The following is a 22650-nucleotide window of genomic DNA, read 5'->3' as shown; positions in this document are numbered from 1 at the left end:
CACAGAAGGTTCACCAGGTTGATGCCGGAGATGAGGGGGTTAGCTTATGAGGAGAGATTGAGTAGATTGGGCCTGTACTCGTTGGAGTTTAGAAGGCTGAGGGGTGATCTTATAGAGACATGTAAGATAATGAAGGGGCTAGATAAGGTAGAGGCAGAGAGATTATTTCCACTTAGAAAGGAAACAAGAACTAGAGGGCACAGCCTCAAAATAAAGGGGGGTCAGTTTAAAACATAGTTGAGGAGGAACTTCTTCTCTCAGAGGGTAGTGAATCTCTGGAATTCTCTGCCCATTGAAGCGGTGGAGACTACCTCATTGACTATGTTTAGGTCACAGATAGATAGATTTCTAATCAATAAGGGAATTAAGGGTTATGGGAAGCAGGCGGGTATGTGGAACTGAACCACTTTCAGATCAGCCATGATCTAATTGAATGGGGGGGCAGGTTTGAGGGGCTAGGTGGCCTACTCCTGCCCCTATTTCTTATGTTCTTAAATTCCTCTTTTTGTTCCATTTCCTAATTTATAGCTATTTCTGTTACTTGCATCCACTATAGTGTAGACCAATACAAAGTACCAATTAATCTTCCAACTCCAAATCTTCTATGATTAATTTCCCAGACTTACTTCCTACTGTCCCAAAGCTTTATCAGATTTTTATTCAACTTTTTATTAGATCTCCTTTACCTTCTCATGCCAGTAAAAAAAAACCATGCAAACTCAATACTTATCTGTTTAGAGATATTGTTGAAGTTAACAATTCAAGGGTGTGGGTACAGTGTCTCAGAAACAGCTATCCAAAAAACAAGTGATATCCAAAAACCAGACAAATTAAGTTGCCACACATTAATTTTAATCATTGAGTAAATTGATTTAACAGTTTTTTGTAAACTAGGTGCTGCACTGCCATGGAGGCATGCTGGCTAGTTATCAGTTTCACAGCCTGCCTTTTCCCGTGGTCAGAGCAACCCTTGACCCAACCCAGCCTGTGCCATCTTATTTGTTCGAATCATATGAAAACATTTATTTCACAAAAACAATTTGCCATACAGTGCTGAGATTTGGAGCTAAGGGATGTGATATTTTTGAGGCATTAAGTTCCACACACACCCATCTCTCAGACAAGACACACTCAATCTCCTCTCACACTGAGACGCTCTCTCACGCAGACACGCTCATTCTCACTCCTCACGCAGACATGCCCACTCTCAACTCTCCCTCATACATAGGCGCCCACTCTCACCTCCCTCACATGCCTCTCAGGCGCGCGCACACACACTCTCACCTTTCACACACACATGCTCTCACCTTTCACACACACACAAACATATGTGTTCTCACCTCACACATAATCTCACGCTCCCCCTTCCCCCCTCACAAACTCACCCCCTCCCTTTCACACAAGCACTTGCCCCCCTTTTTCTCACGCACCCATCTGCCCCTTCCTCCCTCTCACAATAACACATTCTCACTGCTCTCACTGCAACACATTCTCACTGCTCTGTCTCTCTCACACACACACACTCACCACCCTCTCTCACTCACACACACACACTCACCACCCTCTCTCTCTCACTCACACATACACACACTCACCACCCTCTCTCATACACACACTCACCACCCTCTCTCTCACACACACTCACCACCCTCTCTCTCACACACACTCACCACCCTCTTTCTCACACACACATACGCACACTCACCAACCTCTCTCACACACACACATCAACCTCTCTCACATACACACACACACCCCACCTCTCTTTCACACACACGCATACTCTCATCATCCTCTCACACATACTCACCTCCCTCTCTCAATTTATGACCATTTCCCTCCCAACCTGCGCTTCTCATCCTGTTCCACTGTCATGTCCCTTCCCATTCCTAGCTGCTGTCTGCCTCGCTTTACCCTACTTCCTTACTCTCATCATGGCCTGAGAACTTATTTTCCCATTGCTTCCAGCAATCAGGGGCTGATTTCTCATTACATTGGCAATTCATAGGCTCACTGATGAGTTTACCAGCAGCCAATGCCAGAAGAAGTCAGTCTCTGATTGAAGAACATTATAAAGCTGCTCGTCCAAATCAACCTGGCCTACCACGGAACCCCCAGCGTTCCGCAGAACCCAGCTTGGGAAATTCCATGTTAAGAAACACTAATAAATAAAATGGAGCATTTTTATATATTGAAAATATATTCAGATTGGGTAATGCTGAAAAAGTCAACTTTAACTGAACAAACCATTATAGAAATTATCCACAGAATCTACCTGCTGACTGTAAACTGCTGTCCAATGATCATTATTCCAGGCAGCTGGCAAATAGGGATATAAAGTGTGCACAGCAACAGAGGGTGTGAGGTGAGAAAAGGCTGCAGGAATGACAATAGGCCCTGATCTCAAGATAAGCACTACATAATTAGATTGAGCAATTATTGGCACTTTTGCATGGTAGCAGGATGGCGAATACTTTGCCACAAATGGTGTTTGATGCTAATTTGATCAGTTACCAAGAGGGCTTAAATTCAGTACACTGCAGAGTGCCTCATCATGGATCAGTCAAAAAAAAATCAGGTAGTGGGGCCTACTCCCTCAGGAGAGGCCAGTAGCACAGCGCTGAGTGGGCCACTGCACGCGTCAATCATTCAGCGCCGATATTGGCACATGCACCAGCCTGCAATCCCCACATTGTGCCCCCACTTCCACCGGCAGCCTCGTCCCCACCAGCAAGTTGTACCCACCCCCGATGGCCAGCCCTGATCAACCCAAAGTGCAGAGTGGCAGTGGGACCTCTCACCCCCACAGGTCACTCTCAGAGGCCTGGACCTCATAAGGCACTGCCCCATTAGGCCCTGCCCCATGCCCAATGGACAATGCTAAGATGCCCCCTGGGCATTGGCACTTTGCCCCTTGGGTAGTGCCAGGGGCCCAGGCTGGCATTGCCAAGGTGGCAATGCCCAGACAGCACCCCTCCCCACCCTGGGCTCTGGCGCTGAACTGACAGTGCCTGAAACCCGGCGCTGGGAGACACATGAAGGCCGTGGCATCCAGTGGGGAGCCCACAAACAGACTCTGCTAGAATGTCCTGGCCTGCTGCACGACAAAAGCAGCACAGCAGGCTGGTAAAATCGGCCCCATTGTTTATCCTTCAAAAGTATTTCATTGACTGCAATTGCTTTGGAATGTCTCAAAGTTAGTAAAAACAGCACATAAAAGCACCATCTTTCTTTCAACTGGAGGAAATCACAAGTGATCCTAATATTCAAGGAGAAAAAAAAAATCAGACATTGGAAATTGTATGGTTTGCCTATTAGCTGTCAGTGTTATGGAAGATGTAGAAATCCATTAGAAAGGATATGTAACAGTTAATACAGAATCTCAACATGGCTTTACAGCATGAATATGTTGGATAACCTAGCTGAGTTACTTGTCAAAGTGCTAAACTAGTGATGCCAATCTGGAAGAGGTTATTTATGCATCTTAATTTCCAGATAGCTTCTGATAGACTGTCACATAGGTGCCAACTGGAGCAGCTTGCTAGCAGGGCAAATGGTTGTCATCTCATAAGAAATGCTCATTATCAAAGGCCAAGGGACCAGCTCACGAGTGGACTATTGCAGGACACTGTGTTCAACACATTAGCACATATTGCTAATGTGTTGTAAAAGGCCTGTAATGGCATCATTTTGAATTATCCAGTAAAAGCTTTGGAAAAGGAGAAGAATCTGGATATTGAGGACCACATCAATGTTACTGAGAAAACAAATGGGATTTTAAGGTTGTGTTGCTGGAAAATATAATCTACAATTAAGAATATTCTAATTAGGCTGTACACAGCTTTGGCATGGTCATACCTGGGAGAATTGTATCTCATTTCAGTTCTCACATATGTAGTTTTAGAAGTCCTGGAGAAGGCTAGGTAGAAAAGTTTCCAAAATTATATCCACTCTGAGGACTTGTAACTATCAGGACAGACTTGAGGAGTTGTGTGTTTAGCTTTGGAGAAATGTAGCCTGAGAGGAGATATGATTCAATACTGAGGAGATTACAAAATTTTTAGTCTTCTGTCTGTCCTACAGTTTTGAAGAAGATAGATTTGTTCTATTTATGTATAAAAATGTGTTGAGTATAGACAAGTAATGTATGTATTGTACATCCATGTTAATATTTGAAATGTGTCCACAGGGTAGTCCCAGTGACAAGTGATGTGGGTCTGTCTAGTCTCATCTGCATTCACCTCAGGGAGGGACCTGATATAAATCATTATGATTGTTTTTTTAAGTGCATGTCTTTCATGATTGTCTGTACTAGTGGATTTAAATAATGAATTCTCCTTCGGGTTGATTTCCCATCCTTAAGATACAAAAATGCATTGTGATTGTACAGAAAGGGTGCAGGTATCGTTATAAGTGCAATATTGATGACCTCTATTTTAGGGCCAAGGTATATTCTGGACAGTGATAGTTTTGCAAAATACTGACTTTTTTTTATTATTACATGTCCTTACTTCCGTCAAGTCCTGTTTGTGCTCACTGACTCATATTGGTTCCTGGTCATGCAATGAATTATAAAATTCTTATTCTTGTTCACATGTCTTCCCATGGTCTTTCTTGCTACTCTCTATCTCTATAATCTCCATGAGTCTCACAACCTTCTGACATATCTGAGTTCATCTAATATGGTTCTCAACCCTTTTGCCAATGGGAAGCTTCTCTCCATTTACTCTGTCTAGACCCCAGATGGCTTTGAACATCTTTAACAAAAAAAACTCTCAATCTTTTCTTCTTCAAGGAAAACTATCCTAGCTTCTCCAATTTCTGCCAATATTTGGAGTCTCTCATCCCTGGAACCATTCTCATAAATCTTTTTGCACTCTGTGAGGAGTCTAGAAATGGAAACTATTCAAATTGAAGCTGGAGCAGTGTTCAGAAAGGTTTATCATAAATTCCTTGGTGTTTTTGTACTCCGTGTGTTCAGCCCAGGAACCCACATGTCCTTTTAAACCATTTCTCAACTGGTTCTGCCGCCTTCAATGATTTATGCATACGTGCCCTCAGGTCTCTCTCTATAACCTTTATCTTATATTGCCTTTAGTTTTTCCTAAAGAACTGTACCACTGTCCAGTTCTCTGCATTGAATTTTATTTGCCACATCAGTACCCATTCCACCACCCGTTTATGTCCTCTTGAAATCTATCACTATTCTCCTCACCATTCTCAATGCACCCATGTTGCAAATTTGGAAATTGCCCCCTTTATGCTCAAGACTATGTCACTATTATATATCACGAAAAGCTTTGATTCTAATACTGACTCCTGAAGAACCCCATTGTATACTTACTCCCAGTCCCTGAATATATTAATCACTACTTTTGATTTCTTGTCACTCAGCCAACCTCCCATCTATGCTGTTATGGTTCCTTTTTATTTCATTGGCCTCAACTTTGCTGGATAACCTGTTTTATGATATTTTATCAAAAGCCTTTTGGAAGCCCATCTATACTTTATCAATCACATTAGCTTCAACATTCCTCTCTGTTATCTAACCAAAACACTCAATTAAGGTTCAAAAGATCTGAGAATGTGCCAACTCCCCATCCTATGGCAGGACATTGTGTATAGCACAAGGACATTTAATGCAGAAAAAATTTCAAATTTCACTTTTATCCAATAGATGTTCATAGCTAACTTCTTCTAGTTCTAATGCAAGTTCTCAGACTGAAACATTAACTGTTTCTCTCTACAGATTCTGCCTGACCTGCTGAGTATTTCCAGGTTTTTCTGTTTAATTTTGAGCATACGAATAGCCTTCCTAGATAACAAAATGTCTTGCGCATTCAATATGTGTAGCCCAGGATGGAGACAGCGGAACATAGAAAAAACTTTAGCACAATACAGGCCCTTCGGCCCATGAAGTTGTGCTGAACATGTCCCTACCTTAGAGACTACTAGGCTTACCTATAACCCTCTATCTTACTAAGTTCCATGTACTTATCTAAAAGTCTCTTAAAAGACCCTATCGAATCCGCCTCCACTACTGTTGCTGGCAGCCCATTCCACGCACCCACCATTCTGAGTGAAAAACTTACCCCTGACATCTCCTCTGTACCTACTCCACAGCACCATAAACCTGTGTCCTCTTTTGGCAACCATTTCAGCCCTGGGAAAACGCCTCTGCCTATCCACTCGATCAATACCTCTCAACATCTTGTACACCTCTATCAGGTCAGCCCTCATGCTTTGTCTCTCCAAGGAGAAAAGGCCGAGCTTCCTCAATCTGTCCTCATAAGGCATGCTCCCCAATCCAGGCAACATCCTTGTAAATCTCCTCTGCACCCTTTCAATGGCTTCCACATCCTTCCTGTAATGAGGCGACCAGAACTGAGCACAGTACTCCAGGTAGGGTCTAACCAGGGTCCCATACAGCTGCAACATTATCTCTCGACTCCTAAACGCAATTCCTCGATTGATGAAGGCCAGTGCACCATACGCCTTCTTAACCACAGCTTCAACCTGCGCAGCTGCTTTGACCATCCTATGAACTTGGACCCCAAGGTCCTTCTGATCTTCCACACTGCCAAGAGTCCTACCATTAATATTGTATTCTGCCATCCTATTTGACTTGCCAAAATGAACCACTTCACACTTATCTGGGTTGAACTCCATCTGCCACTTCTCTGCCCAGCCTTGCATCCTATCAATGTCTCACTGCAACTTCTGACATCCCTCCACACTATCCACAACACCTCCAACCTTTGTGTTATCAGCAAACTTACCAACCCATTCCTCCACCTCCTCATCCAGGTCATTTATAAAAGCCAAAAGAGTAAGGGTCCCAGAGCAGATCCCTGGGGCACTCCACTGGTGACCAACCTCCATGCAGAATATAACCCAACTATAACCACTCTTTGCCTTCTGTGGGCAAGCCAGTTCTGGATCCACAAAGCAATGTCCCCTTTGATCCCATGCACCCTCACTTTCTCAATAAGCCTTGCAACCTTATCAAATGCCTTACTGAAGTCCATATATACTACATCTACTGCTTTTCCTTCATCAATGTGTTTAGTCACATCTTCAAAAAATTCAATCAGGCTTGTAAGGCATGATCTGCCTTTGACAAAGCCATGCTGACTACTCTTAATCATATTATACCTCTCCAAATGTTCATAAATCCTGCCTCTCAGAATCTTCTCCATCAACTTACCAACCACTGAGGTTAGACTCACTGGTCTATAATTTCCAGGGCTATCTCTACTCCCTTTCTTGGATAAAGGAACAACATGCGCAATCCTCCGGAACCTCTCCCATCTCCATTGATGATGCAAAGATCATCGCCAGAGGCTCAGCAATCTCCTCTCTCACCTCCCACAGTAGCCTGGGGTACATAGCATCTGGTCCCAGCGTCTTATCTAACTTGATGCTTTTCAAAAGCTCCAACACATCCTCTTTTTTCATATCTACGTGCTCAAGCTTTTCAGTCTGCTGCAAGTCTGCACTACAACCACCAAGATCCTTTTCCATAGTGAATATTGAAGTAAAGTATTCATTAAGAAACTCTGCTATTTCTTCTGGTTCCACACAAACTTTCCCACCATCACACTTGATAGGTCGTATTCTCTCACGTCTTATCCTCTTGCTCTCCACGTACTTGTAGAATGCCTTGGAGTTTTCCTTAAGCCTGCCTGCTAAGGCCTTCTCGTGACCCCTTCTGGCTCTCCTAATTTCCTTAAGATCCGTCCTATCAGCCGTATATGCTTTTAGATCTCTAACATTACCTAGCTCCCTGAACCTTTTATAAGCTGTTCTTTTCTTCTTGACCAGATTTATTATAGCCTTTGTACACCATGGTTCCTGTAACCTACCATATCTTCTCTGTCTCATTGGAACGTTGCTATGCAGAACTCCAGACAAATATTCCCTGAAAATTTGCCACATTTCTTCTATACATTTCCCTGAGAAAACCTCTTTCCAATTTAAGCCTCCAATTTCCTGTCTGATAGCCTCATAATTCCCCTTACTCCAACTAAACACTTTTCTAACTTGTCTGATCCTATCTCTCTCCAATACTATTGTAAAGGAGATAGAATTATGATCACTGTCTCCAAAATGGTCTCCCACTGAGAGATCTGGCACCTGACCAGATTCATTTCCCAATACCAAATCAAGTACAGCCTCTTCTCCTGTAGGCTTATCCACATACTGTGTCAAGAAACCCTCCTGAACACACCTAACAAACTCCTCCCCATCTAAATCTCTCACCCTAGGGAGATTCCAATCAATATTTGGGAAATTAAAATTTCCCATCATGACAACTCTTATCATTACACCTTTCCAGGATCTGTTTCCCAATCTGCTCCTCAACATTCCTGTTACTACTGGGCGGCCTATAGAAAACAACCAGTAAAGTTATTGACCTCTTCCTGTTCCCTTCCAGAGACTCCATAGACAATTCCTCCATGGCGTCCACCTTTTCTGCAGCCATGACACTATCTCTGATCAACAGTGCCACTCCCCCACCTCTTTTGCCTCCCTCCCTGTCCCTTCTGAAACATTTGAAACTCAGCACTTGAAGTAACCAGTCCTGTCCCTGAGTCTTCCAAATCTCTGTAATGGCCACCACATCACATTTCCAAGTAGTAATCCACGTTCTAAGTTCATCCACTTTGTTCACAACACTCCTTGCATTAAAATAGACACATCTCAAACCCTCAGTCTGAATGCTCCCCTTCTCTATCACCTGCCTATCCTCCCTCTCTCACTGTCGCCAAGCTTTCTCCATTTGTGAGCTAACCACCTCTCTCCCAGTCACTTCAATTTGATTCCCACTCCCCAACCTTTCTAGTTTAAACTCTTCCCAGTAGCCTTAGCAAACCTCCCCACCAGGATATTGGTCCCTCGGGATTCAAGTGCAACCTGTCCTTTTTTGTACAGGTCACACCTTCCCCAAAAGCGGTCCCAATGATCCAGAAACCTGAATCCCTGTCCCCTGCTCCAATCCCTCAGCCATGCATTTATCCTCCACCTCATTCCATTCCTACTCTCACTGTCTCATGGCACAGGCAGCAATCCCGAGATTACTACCTTTGCAGTCCTTCTTCTCAACTCCCTATTTCTCCTTTCAGGACCTCTTCCCTTTTCCTATGTCACTGGTACCAATATATACCACGACCTCTGGCTCTTCTCCTTCAGGATATCTTGGACGCCATCAGAAACATCCCAGATCCTGGCACCAGGGAAGCAAACTACCATCCAAGTTTCTTGACTGCGTCCGCAGAATCGCCTGTCTGACCCCCTCATTATAGAGTTCCCTATCACGACTGCCTTCCTCTTCCTCTCCCTACCCTTCTGAGCCACAGGGCCTGACTCTGTGCCGGAGGCATGGCCACTGTTGCTTCCCCCAGCTAGGCTGTCCCCCTCAAGAGTACTCAAACAGGAGTACTTATTGTTAAGGGGCACAGCCACTGGGGTATTCTCTCGTACCTAACCTTTCCCCTTCCCCTTCCTAACCATGACCCACTTGTCTGCCTCCTGTGGCCCTGGTGTGACCACCTGCCTGTAACTCCTCTTTACCACTTCCTCACTCTCCCTGACCAGATGAAGGTCTTCGAGCTGCAGCTCCAGTTCCCTAATGCAGTCCCTTAGGAGCTGCAACATGACGCACCTGGCGCAGATATGGAAATCCGGGAGGCTAGGAGACTCCAGGACCTCCCACATCCGACACTGAGAACAACAAACTGGCCTCACACTCATAATTCCCCCTTTCTTCAAATAACATTGATATTCCCTCACCGCCTTAGGTTTGAGGAATAAGCGAAAAGAAAGAAAAAAAGAAAGCTTACCCGCTCTCACTCCAAGTCTTTTTTTTAGGTTAGAGGAGGGGGAAGAGTGGGAGACTCTAGAAGTTGAGAGTCTCGGGCTTCCTCCCCGTTCAAATTTATTGGGGGAAAAAATACCTTCCCAGGTCTCACTGCAGCCTACTTCCAATTTTACACTCCTGGTTTAGAAAAAAAACTCCGAAAAAAAAGGTAAAAATCTCTCTTACCTACAAGCTCTCTTTACTGAATCACCACTCCAACTGCTCCTCTGGAAACAATGAGGTTGAACCCTCTATTCTAGAACTATTCTAGAACAAATGTATTAAACATGGGACACAAATTTCATGTGGTCACATAATACAGTTGCAATGCAGTTATCTCGTCTATTCAGCACCCTTTCTATTTAGCACATTAAAAAAATTAGAACAAAGTTAAAACTACTGCCTGAAACCTAACTTGAAGCATTCTTGCTTACCAGTAATAAAAGCAGAAAATGCTGGATAAACTCAGCAGGTCTGACAGCATTTCTGGAGGCAGAAACACAGTTAATGTTTTAAGCTCATTTCACTGCTATTTCTCTTCCAGGATTGCTTGTTCATCCATTACCTCTGGAGTCTTTTGACCTACACTGGATCCCAACTCAACGATGACTGATATTAAATTTTTTATTCTTGTGTTTAAATCCCTCGTTGCCTCTTTCCCTCCCTTTTTCCATAACCTCCTCCATCCTATGACCCTTCAACTATTTGTGCTCCTCTAATTTTGACATAATGGTGGCAATCTTACCAGCACAATGAGCTGGTAAGATTGCATGTGAGGCCAGAAATTGAGTTTGTGCCCAGTTTAGCACTGCACGCAATGTTCCTGGGCCTGTGAACATAAGAACATAAGAAATAGGAGCAGGAGTCGGCCATCTAGCCCTTCGAGCCTGCCCCGCCATTCAATAAGATCATGGCTGATCTGTCGCTGCTCAGTTCCACTTTCCCGCCCTCTCCCCATAACCCTTAATCCCCTCTCTTATCAAAAACCCATCAACCCGCGTCTTAAAAATATTTAGCGAGGCAGCCTCCACCACTTCAACGGGCAGAGAATTCCAGAGATTCACCACCCTTTGAGTGAAGAAGTTCCTCCTCAACTCCGTTCTAAACCGCCCCCCTTTTATCTTGAGGCTGTGCCCCCTAGTCCTACTGTCTTTTTTGAGCGGGAAGAGTCTCTCCACCTCTATCCTATCCATCCCATTCATCATCTTATACGTCTCAATGAGATCTCCCCTCATTCTTCTAAACTCTAACGAGTACAAGCCCAGTTTATTCAGCCTCTCCTCATAGCTCAACCCCCTCAACTCCGGTATCAGCCTAGTAAACCTCCTCTGCACTCCCTCCAAGGCCAAAATATCTTTGCGCAGGTGCGGCGCCCAAAACTGCACACAGTACTCCAGCTGCAGCCTCACCAATGCCCTATACAGCTGCAGCAAGACCTCCCTACTTTTATATTCAATCCCCCTCGCTATGAAGGCCAGCATCCCATTCGCCTTCCTGACCACCTGCTGCACCTGCAAGCTGGGTTTTTGCGACTCATGCACAAGGACCCCGAGGTCCCTCTGCACCGTCGCCTGCTGCAGTTTTTCGCCCCGTAAGTAATAGTCCTGTGAAGCCAATTTGTATGACATTAATGCACTCCACATGGCATGTTCATGATGCTTCCCCTTCATGCGGCGAGAATCACTATTGGTCGCCACCAGCAGAGACCAGACACGATGACCACACTGGAGGAATTGGAGGCTAATGAAATTCTGGAGTGGTCAGGGGCATGACTGGGCAGTTCTCATCAGGCTGTGCCAGCTTGGCAGTGCCCACCTGTCACCTTGACAGTGCCGGTTATGCATCAAAAGTGTGCAGGGCAGTGCCAGGGTTTTGACCTAAATGGGGCTGTGGCTAAGAGGAGGGGGGGAGTGGGGTGTAGTGGGGGCTCTGCAAGAGGAGGTGCTACATTTTTTGATGCGCTAAATAAAAAGGTGCAAGGGGAGATGCAGGGAGAACTACAAAAAGGGGGAATGCAGGAGGATATGCAAGATGGGGGATGTGGTGTGGGGGACGTGCGGGGTTCACAAGGGACCATGGGAGAGTTCTGATGCCCAGATGTTGGCGACCCATTTTGGTGTGTGGGTTAGAACATGCTGCCAGTGATTGCAGGGGGTGGGGACTGGTGTGTAGTTCTCTGGGAGATTGGGGTGTCTGGTACACTGGCACCCAGCACTTTGAAGCCCACTTCCCTGGGCTCCACTCCCACCCCTACCAACCAGCGTGAATCTCCCTGCTGTCAAGAAAACTGACAGATAGCGGTAAGACTACAGTGCAAAACTCGCCCAAAAAACACACTGTGTTCAGACTATTTTGACACCTGCTTTTTTTTTGTGTTTCTCCCACATCCTTTGTCCTACTGTGCATTCAGCTTTTAGGCCCTAAGCTCTGAAAACACTTCCCTAAATCCCTCCCTCATTATGGTGCTCCTTCAAACCTCTCTCTTTGATCAAACTTTTGGTCACCTGTTCAAATGTTTCCAGGTAGTTCAATCCCATTTTCTTGAGTCTGATTTCATTCCTACAAAGTGCTGTGGGACATTTAACTACGTTAAAGGCATTATTTAAATACAAACTGTTGTTAAACTGCCCCACTTATACAATCTGTTGTTTTTATTTGTTTACAATTTGTAGTTCTTTGCAGATTTCCTTGTAATCTGCTTCACTGAATTCAGATGGGAGAAGCACGGCAGAGAGCCTGCAGGCAGACGGTATTGGGTAGGAAGTAAGTTTGTGCAGCAGGTCATCCCTTTTCAACCTACTCAAGAAATCTAACTGTAGTCACACTGCTCAACACTAAGTTTTTTTTTGTAAGTGGTGAACTACACTTAGTACACAAATATCTTGGCGGTAAGTGAAAATAGATGTATATTTTAGGTGCTTATGCAATGCATATAGTGAATGTAACAGGAAGAGCTGTCATCCATATTGTGGAGCTGATTGTTCTGAAACGCTGGACATGCTACTACATTTGGAGTGTAGTCAGGATGCCACGCTGGTAATGTTTGTGTAAAAGAGCGCTCACTGTTTTACCTAATATTGTTCAGAATTTTGCTCTGTCAGTTAGAGTTTTGTAAAAAATATCAGTGGATGTGTCTCATGAATTAACCCTGACAGGTGCATAAACTAAAGAGAAAGCTAACCTTCCTCCTTCTCTGCTCCAAAGGAGGGCTGTCTGGTAGCATCAGCTTCAGAAATTCCTCTTTGGTAAAGGTTTGCTCGGATTTACTGACAGGGCTCAGGTCCTGTGGCGAAGCCTGATGTTGGCTACTGCTGGATATTTCTGTTACATCACCATACAGTCTCCTATAGCGAGAAAAGATGACATGAGTTTTTGATGAATAACAGCATTTAAAATGAGCTTTATACTTGAGCCCAGTGATTGCAGCTTTAAAATGGAGTCATACATAAATAAAAGCACCGTGTTCTGTCAAGGGAAAGTCAAAGTCAAATTTTTAGCTTCAATGTGAATGTTTGGTAAATAAAGCGATTGTACTATCCACAATCACCATTTATCTCACTTCAGTTTTTTTGATCAAAAAAGTTAAAGAATATTCTTGTACATTATAGATTTTTTAAATACAACTATAACTTGCATTTATATCGTGCTTTTAATGCAGTAAGTGTTACCTGGCAAAGTTTGACACTAAGCTACAGAAGATGGATAGTGAAATAGGCTATAGGAGGGTCTTAAAGCAGAAAAAGGTTGTAGGAAGTTACAGCAGTTAGTTGTGATGAGATCATAGGGGAATTTAAAAACAAGGATAAGAATTTTAAAGTTAAACTGTTGCCTGACAGGTCAACAAGCACAGGGGTAATGGGTAAATAGAATATGGTCAGCAGAGTTTTGGATAAGCTCAATTATATAAGTCATAGAGGTCTACAGCATGGAAATAGGCCCTTCAGCCCAACCCATCCATGTTACCCTTTTTTTAAACTAGTCCCAATTGCCCACATTTGGCCTATATCCTCCTACACTCATCTTACCCATGTGACTGTCTAAATGCTTTTTAAAAGACAAAATCATACCTGCCTCTACTACTATCTGACAGCTTGTTCCAGACACTCACCACCCTCTGTGTGAAAAAATTGTCCCTCTCAACTCTTTTGTATCTCTCCCCTCTCACCTATGCCCTCTAGTTTTAGACTTCCCTACCTTTGGGAAAATACATTGACTTTCTAGCTTATCTATGCCCCCCATTATTTTACAGACCTCTATAAGATCACCCCTCAGCCTTCTATGTTCCAGAGAAAAAAAGTCCCAATCTATCAAGCCTCTCCTTATAGCTCAAACCATCAAGTCCCAGTAGCATCCTAGTAAATCTCTTCTGCACTCTTTCTAGTTTAATAATATCCTTTCTATAATAGGGTAACCAGAGCTGGACATAGTATTCCAAATGTGGCCTTACCAATGTCTTGTACAACTTCAGCAAGATGTCCCAACTCCTGTATTCAATGTTTTGACCAATGAAACCAATGAAAGGCTGAATGCCTTTTCCAGATTTGACTTTGCTTTCAAGGAGCTATGAACCTGTATTCCAGATTTTCTTTGTTCTATAACACTCCCCAACACCCTACCATTAACTGAGTAAATTGGTTCAATCTACCAAAATGCATCATCTCGCATCTATCTAAACTAAACTCCATCTGCCATTCATCAGCTCACTGGCCCAATTGATCAAGATCCTATTGCAATCAGAAATAACCTTCTTCACTGTCCACTATGCCACCAATCTTGGTCTCATCTGCGAACTTACTAACCATGCCTCCTATATTCCCATCCAGATCATTATTATAAATGACAAATAACAATGGACCCAGCAGTGATCCCTGAGGCACACCGCTGGTCACAGGTTTCCACTTCGAAAAATAACCTCCTACAACCACCCTGTGGCTTCTGTCAGCAAGATGTGGAGATGCTGACGTTGGACTGGGGTAAACACAGTAAGAAGTCTCACAACAACAAATAAACCTGTTGAACTTTAACCTGGTGTTGTGAGACTTCTTATTCTGTCATCAAGCCAATTTTTTTATCCATTTGGCTATCTCACCCTGGATCCTGTGAGATTTAACTTTATGTAACAACCTACCATGCAGTACCTTGTTAAAGGCCTTGCTAAAATCCATGTTCACAACATCAACTGCATTGCCCTCATCTACCTTCTTGGTTACCGCTTCAAAAAAACTCCATCAAATTTGTGAGAAGTGATTTTTCACTCTCAAAGCCATGCTCATTGTCCCTAATCAGTCCTTGCGTCTCTAAATGCTTGTAGACCCTGTCTCTCAAAATACCTTCCAACTTACCCACCATAGATGTGAGGCTCACCGGCCTATAGTTCTGAGGCTTTTTCCTGTAGCCCTTTTTAAACAAAGGCTCAATATTTGCCACCCTCCAATCTTCAGGCACCTCACTTGTGACTATAGACGATTCGAATATCTCTGCTAGGGTACCTGCAATTTCCTCCCTAGCCTCCCACAATAACCTGGGATACACTTCATCAGGTCCTGGGGATTTATCTACCTTGATGTGCTTCAAGACTTCCAGCACCTCCTTCTATGTAATATGTACATGCCTCAAGACATCACTACTTATGTCCCCAAGTTCCCTAACATCTATGCTTTTCTCAACAATACTGATGAGAAATATTCATTTAGGATCTTGCCCATCTCTTGTGGATCCACACATAGTATGGCCTCTTAAGGATCAACAAGGTCATCTATCTCCCGTTACTCTTTTGGCCTTTGTAGAAGCGCTTTGGATTCTCCTTTGCCGTATCTGCCAAAACAATTTCGTGTCCCCTTTTGCCCTCCTCATTTCTCTCTTAACACTACACGTACATGGAGCATTTAAATTGGAAAGTCAGCCAGAAAAGCACTGAAATAGTCAAATCTAGAGATGACAAAGAATTTGAAGATGGTTTCAGTAGCATATTAGCTTCAGAGAGTTGGAATCAGGAGAGGTTATTGGTCTTGGTGAAGGAATGGATGTAGTTTTGGAAATTCATCTAGGGTCAAATACGACACCTCAATGTTGTAAATAGTCTAGTTTAGCCTCAAACCAGACAGAAGAATGAAGGTGGTGGCTTGGGAACAGAGATGACTGATCCTGGGAGTGGCACATATACAAGACACTGTAGCGTGACTGATTCCTGGGAGTGGAGTCAGAGATGCAGGAGTGCGAAGTGACTGACTCCAGTGGGAAGGAAATAAGAGTACGAGACACAAGACCCCACATCCTGGGGCAATTTGTCCTCCCGTGCCCACCAGAAGCATCTTCCAGGGTGGAACAGTGCATCATGGCAGAATACCCACTTGTCTTGGGCTGGCCACAATTTTCAGCAATGTTAGAGGATTATGCATTGCACCAGCAGCTCAGTGACTATCACTGCTAGCTGTGCAGATACATGGATTTGGGCCTGTGTCTGTGGGAGTTTGCGCATTCTCCCTGTGGTTGCATGGGTTTCCTCCGGGCGCACCGGTTTCCTCCCACACCCCAAAGATGTGCTCTTAGGCTGATTGGTGTATCAAATTGACTCTATTCTCCCCTGAATCTGGCTACATTAGGGGCTCCACTCACATACACACAGGGCAGGGTAGGTGTAGGAAGATGCGGCGGCGCGGGCCCGTTGGGCCGAAGGGCCTGTTTCCCGTGCTGGGTTGTTCTTTGTTCTTTGTAACAGGCACACAGATTGCATTGGTGGAAATTGTAATATTTCATGTATTAAAAATTTGAATTTGTCACTGTGAACTGGTATCTAACGAGGAACTCTTCCTATTTCAGATCACACATAATACACACAAAAATACAAGCATGAATTTGGAAAGAAATGCAGAAATAAATTGTATGGGTCATAGTTTACCAGTATTCACAGAACGAATGGGCCAATTATCTTGATTTGTTAGCATGCAGTTCAGATGAATATCAGTGTGGGTTTGACCTCCCGTTCTGGCAGTGGTAAACTTAGGACATGCTTCCTGCCCATGAGTCGAATGCAAGAGCAAACCACCACTGACAAAATTGCCAAGAAAACAGCTAAGGATGAGAGAATGACTAAAGATCTACCTTTGGTGGGGCACACATGAAGGAAGGAAGTATTCAGAAAATAAATGTACAACTGGTTAGAATTAGAGTTTTGATAGAAAATATGGTCCCAGAAAATTACTTCATTTTAAAAACATTTCAAAATTCTGCAGAATTGCCCTTTCTCTAGATATTCAATGCCAAGTAAAGGGAACTCGTTTGAAATTGTGCGCTTAGGTAGATGTGTGATGTTTAACATTTTAAATTAATTTGAATGGTATTTTAACACAGCAATTTAACCGATTTATGTTAAAATGTCAGACTAAAGGATTTAATACAAGTGCCTTTTGGTCAGAATTGTGCATATTTCTGTGCAGCCAGCTTTTATTCAACACTGTTATTATGATTTACTGGCATTTCCCTTACTAAAAGGTTAGTTTTGACACATGTAGAATCACCAACAATTGCAAACTATCATTCCTGTATATTACTCAGAGAAAGTTTTTATCAGTTACACACTGAAGCTTTAAAATCTACAGACTCTTTATAGTCTATAATATTTGAAAAACGTTTTTTTTTTCCAGAACTTGATTTAGAATCCATAGAATCATACAGTGCAGAAGGAGGCCATTCGGCCCATTGAGTCTGCACCAACCACAACTCTACCCAGCCCCTATCCCTGTAGCCCCACATATTTACCCTGTTAGTCCCCCTGACACTATGGGGCAATTTAGCATGGCCAATCAACCTAACCCACACAACTTTGGACTGTGGGAGGAAACCGAAGCACCCCGAGAAAACCCACGCAGACACGAACAGAATATGAAAACTCTGCACAGACTGTGACCCAAGCCGGGAATCGAACCCAGGTTGCTGGTGCTGTGAGGCAGCAGTGCTAACCACTGTGCCACCCTGTGCCCCTTTACTTTAGTTTTTAGCTAGAACAAAAAGTTAAATACCTTTAAAATATTTCAGTGGGTTTTGTGGACATTTAGTTTTTAAATCAGTTACTAACACCATGGCCTGAACTTTCGATGTTATTTTCTGGCTCTATAAATCTGACCCAGGCAAAAGTGCCCCAGAAATTAGGATTATTGTTCCAGGGTATTCAGACCAGGTGATCAAACGAATGGAGAGATTTCAGGGTATGGAGATGGGAAGGGTGAAAGGTCTGCCTCAATGCATTGGCACTCTGTCTTTGATTTTTAACAACATATTGAAACCAAAAAAAACTCTCCATCACCCCTCTCACCCTCCCCATGCCCATCCATGCCATATTATGCCTTCTACCCAACCCTCCATAACTCTTCATATCCTCCATGTCAACCTATGCTACTCTACCCATTCTTAATGACCCTTTATAAGCCCATATGTGAACTAATGCCAACCCATAACTCTACCTTTTGCACTTACACCTTCCATGCCAACTTTTCCAGCATTCACCATGGATAGTCCTCAGAAGCTATGCTAAGATTAAACAAAATAAAGTCTATTGTAGACTTTTTTCCCCCAAACTCTCATTAATAAAAGCCCATTCACAACATTAAAATTCCTTCAACTAAATAATCCCTTAACAGTAAAGTTGCATAGTCCCAGATGACCACAGGCTACTCTGCCTCTTGAGGGGGGTAGCGGACTGGTGGTGATTTAACCTGAGAATCAATACACCTCAGTTGAGGAGAAAGGTTGAGAGGGCAAGTCTTCATAAATAACCTCTGCCGGTACAGGAATTGAATCCAGGCTGTTAGCATTTCTCTGCATCACTGTCCAGCCAACTGAGCTGGACCAATCCTCATGATAGGTACAAACATTACATTAAAGTGCTTAATTCTTTATAAAAATGGAATTGATAATCCCACTTCAAACAGTCAATCACTTGAGTTTTCATTCAAGTTGTGAAATGGAAGATTCACCACTGTGAAAATGGAAAATTGTGAAATTAATCTTACAGTACAAATCCAATAATGATAACCCTCAGGCTTATGAGGTGAGTGCATAACAAGCAATAATTTTTTTAAACACACCACAGAGTTTTTTCAAAGATTTGACAACTCTTGGCAGTCTCAGTAAGTTTATGTACTTTTTATGTACATTTATGTTCACTTTTAACAACCCTAACCCTCTCTTAAGGTCCACCCAAAGAGCAACATACCTTGCTAAAGAGCACTTGATATCTTCCAAAGAGTACCTAAGCTTCTCTAACAGGTACTTGACATCCCTAACCCTATTTAAAGGGATGCCAAACCCTATTTAAAGGGTACTACCCCACCTCTACAAAGGACTCTACAAAGTTTGAAACTACTCCTACCAGTTCCAATCTTTGCACCAAAAACAGAAAATGCTGGATAATCTCAGGAGGTCTGACAGCATCTGTGGGGAGAGAATAGGGCCAATGTTTTGAGTTTAGATGATCCTTTGTCAGAACTGACAGACAGAGGAGCAGTTCTTCTTAAGGGAAAGCATTCCTAGGAGAGAAGTGGCAGTGAGTTAAACACTAAGATAAAAGCAAAATACTGCAGATGCTAGAATCTGAAACAACAGAAAATGCTGAAATATCTCAGCAAGTCTGACAGCATTTGTGGGGAGAGAATAGAGCCAACGTTTTCAGTCTAGATGACGCTTCATCAGAACCAATCTTTGCACGTTGTGTTTCACAAGGTTCACCGATGCCAGACACGAGTGAAGGCAGCTATGGTGAGGTTCTCTGTCATTGCGAAAAGCTAGCCTGTATGTGCAATTAATATCTGCAACAACCTCTTAATTTAAGAAAATTAACTTTGGAAAATACTGTAGATCTTTAAAATCTTTACCTTACTCAATTCTAGTTAATGGCTCAGTGTTCAGATTTCCTATGCTTTCTAGAAAGTTGGTGTTAATAGGATCCAAGCTAGTTGGTGAAGCCAAAACCAAGACACAGAGCTTTTCTTTATTGAGAATTTATTGACTTTGTTCAGTCTCATTCCTCTCCACTCTTCCCCAGTGTCCCAACTTTCTTATATTTGTATGATCAAAGTCTGTGTACCATAACAATATAAGTAACATAATTAGTTTACTATTAAAAGTTTACATTCATATCATCTCTTTAATACATCAATTGTCTCAAGGTACTTTTTTTTAAAAATGTGGGTTTCACCAGATAGACCAGCATTTATTTATTGCCCATCCCATTTGCCCCATAGAAAGTGGCGGGGTGAGCTGCCTTCTTGAATCATGATGTGGAGATGCCGGCGTTGGACTGGGATAAATACAGTAAGAAGTCTCACAACGCTAGGTTGAAGTCCAACAGATTTATTTGGTAGCAAAATCTACTAGTTTTTGGAGCGCTGCTCTTTCGTCAGTTAAGTGGGAGTTCTGTTCACAAACAGAGCATATAAAGACACAAACTCAATTTACAAAATAATGGTTGGAATGTGAATCTTTATCGGTAATCAAGTCTTAAAGGTACAGACAACGTGAGTGGAGAGAGCATTAAGCACAAGTTAGAGATGTGCATTGTCTCCAGACAGGACAGTTAGTGAGATTTTGCAAGCCCAGGCAAGTTGTGGGGGTTCAGACAATATGACATGAACCCAAGATCCCGGCTGAGGCTGTCCTCATGTGTTCGGGCAAGCATTCTCCAAGGCAGCCTTCACGACACACGACAGCGCGGAGTCGCTGAGCAGAGATTGACAGCCAAGTTCCGCACACATGAGGACAGCCTCAACCAGGATCTTGGGTTCGTGTCACATTATCTGTAACCCCCACAGCTTGCCTGCACTTGCAAAATCTCACTAACTGTCCTCACTGGAACAATACACATTTCTTTAACCTGTGCTTAACCCTCTCTCCACTCACATGGTCTGTACCTTTACTACTTGATTACCTGTAAAGACTCGCATTCCAACCATTATCTTGCAAATTAAGTTTGTGTTTTTATACGCCCTGTTTGAGATCATGACTCCCACTCACCTGATGAAGCAGCAGCACTCCAAAAGCTTGTGGCTTGTGCTATCAAGTAAACTTGTTGGACTTTAACCTGGTGTTGTGAGCTTCTAACTGTTCTTGAATCATTGCAGTCCATGTGGCATAGGTACATCCAACAGCGTTGCTAAAAAACAGTTTGACCCAGTGACAGTGGCAATATCGTTCCAAGTCAGAATGGTGAGTGCCTTGGAGGGAAACCTCTAGGTGTTCCCATATATTTGCTGCCTTTGACCTTCTGGATGGCATTAGTCATGAGTTGGAAGGTGCTGTTGAAGAAGTTCCTGCAGTGTATCTTGTAGATAACACACATGGCTGCTATTGTTTATCGGTGGTGGAGGGAGAGAATGTGGTTGTTGTGTCAGTCAAGGAGGCTGCTCTATCTTGAACACTGTCAAGCTTTTAGAATCATAGAATTGTTGGAGCACAGAGGGAGGGATTTGGTCCAATGTGTACATGCTCTATGCTGTCATCTCAGAGAACAATTTCAATAATCCCACTCATAGATGTGCAGCAGAAGAGCAACTGGGCGAATTGACAAAAAGTGATGTCTGAAGGATAAGTTTCCAGGAAGCTCTGATGGTTGGGGGGGTGATGTGATAAAGGCTTTATAACTTATAAGGAGGGTGTGAATGCACAGGAGTTCAGAGTTAAAAGATTAAAAGTTACAGATTTGAACATAATGTTATGAAGCTGCAGAGATGTGGTGGGTGGAGCCATTTCTCTACTAAGTATATATCCATTGATAAATGCATTTGAAACTTGTTCTGGAGATAAAAGGGTTACCCACAGTACGACACTCATTTCTTTCTCTCCCTCCAACATATTGGCTTTTAAAGATTTGATGACTGGCATTCTTATGATAACACTGAAATCAAATCTCAAAACCTGGGGGGTGGGGTGGTCAGAGAGTTATTTCAAATAGCCATTAAGCAGCAAGTTAAGAAAATGGTTCGGGCAAGTCAGATTATATGTTGTAAAACACAAGAAACATGAAGTGTTCTTGGGTTGTAACTATCTTGCAAGATAAGCTCAAATAAAACTACAGGAACAACAGGTGATCTTTTTGCTTCTCATCCAGGAAACCATAATGATTGTAGAAATTTGGATATGGAGGAGGAGATGAAGGTTGTATTTTTGGTAGAATGGAACTTCTTCCTTTTCAGACGTAGCTAAATCACAAGTAGTGCAGTGGTTCAAGGTGACTGCTCGCCACCATTTTCCCAAGAACAATTAGGGACTGGCCTATCCCATGAATTGTTTGTCTGAAAATGGGAACTTTCATGTTTAGGTTCTGAACAAGTGTAACCACTGAATCTGACAAGTGTGATCAAGGAAGAGTGTTGACACAAACAAAGTAGTGTAACTGACAGGCTTAACACATTAATCCCATTCTTGCAATACTGTCAGTGCAAAATTGCACTCCCTCCAATCAAAACGTTCTATATCTTTGATCAAACAATTTAAAACAAGTTTCCTTGGATATCAGTTCAATGGGATTTATTTCAAGATACAGTATCGAAGCATGGTGTATTTATTATTCACATAATACATGCTCCATTGTGGGGATTCATCCAGTAAAAGTCAGGAGCGTGAAAATTAAATTAACCTGTCTATCACACTGTGTAAATCTCTGGCTGGATGAGAACAGGATCCTAACTTATCAGCGACCAAGTATATAGGTTGGGGAGAAAATCACATTTTGAATGAAACAAAAAAGGAACTAATTTTCATCAGCTTACAACCCTATAAATATATGGAATTTAATGATG

At 42.9% G+C, this 22650-nt stretch overlaps 1 protein-coding gene across 1 annotated transcript in view; it reads right to left on the bottom strand.

Annotated features, from left to right (window-relative positions):
- LOC145345345 (signal-induced proliferation-associated 1-like protein 2) overlaps positions 1-22650 on the bottom strand; it is a 505672-nt gene that overhangs the window by 63655 nt on the left and 419367 nt on the right. Inside the window, exon 17 of the mRNA XM_080193160.1 lies at positions 13041-13203. Within this exon, the coding sequence (XP_080049286.1) occupies positions 13041-13203 (163 nt within the window). The remainder of the gene's footprint in view (positions 1-13040; positions 13204-22650) is intronic.

Source organism: Carcharhinus amblyrhynchos, chromosome 7, assembly GCF_965287045.1.
Source record: "Carcharhinus amblyrhynchos chromosome 7, sCarAmb.v2.hapA, whole genome shotgun sequence".
NCBI lineage: Eukaryota > Metazoa > Chordata > Chondrichthyes > Carcharhiniformes > Carcharhinidae > Carcharhinus > Carcharhinus amblyrhynchos.
Note: the sequence above shows the minus strand (reverse complement) of the source record. Positions and strands in the feature narration are given on the sequence as shown.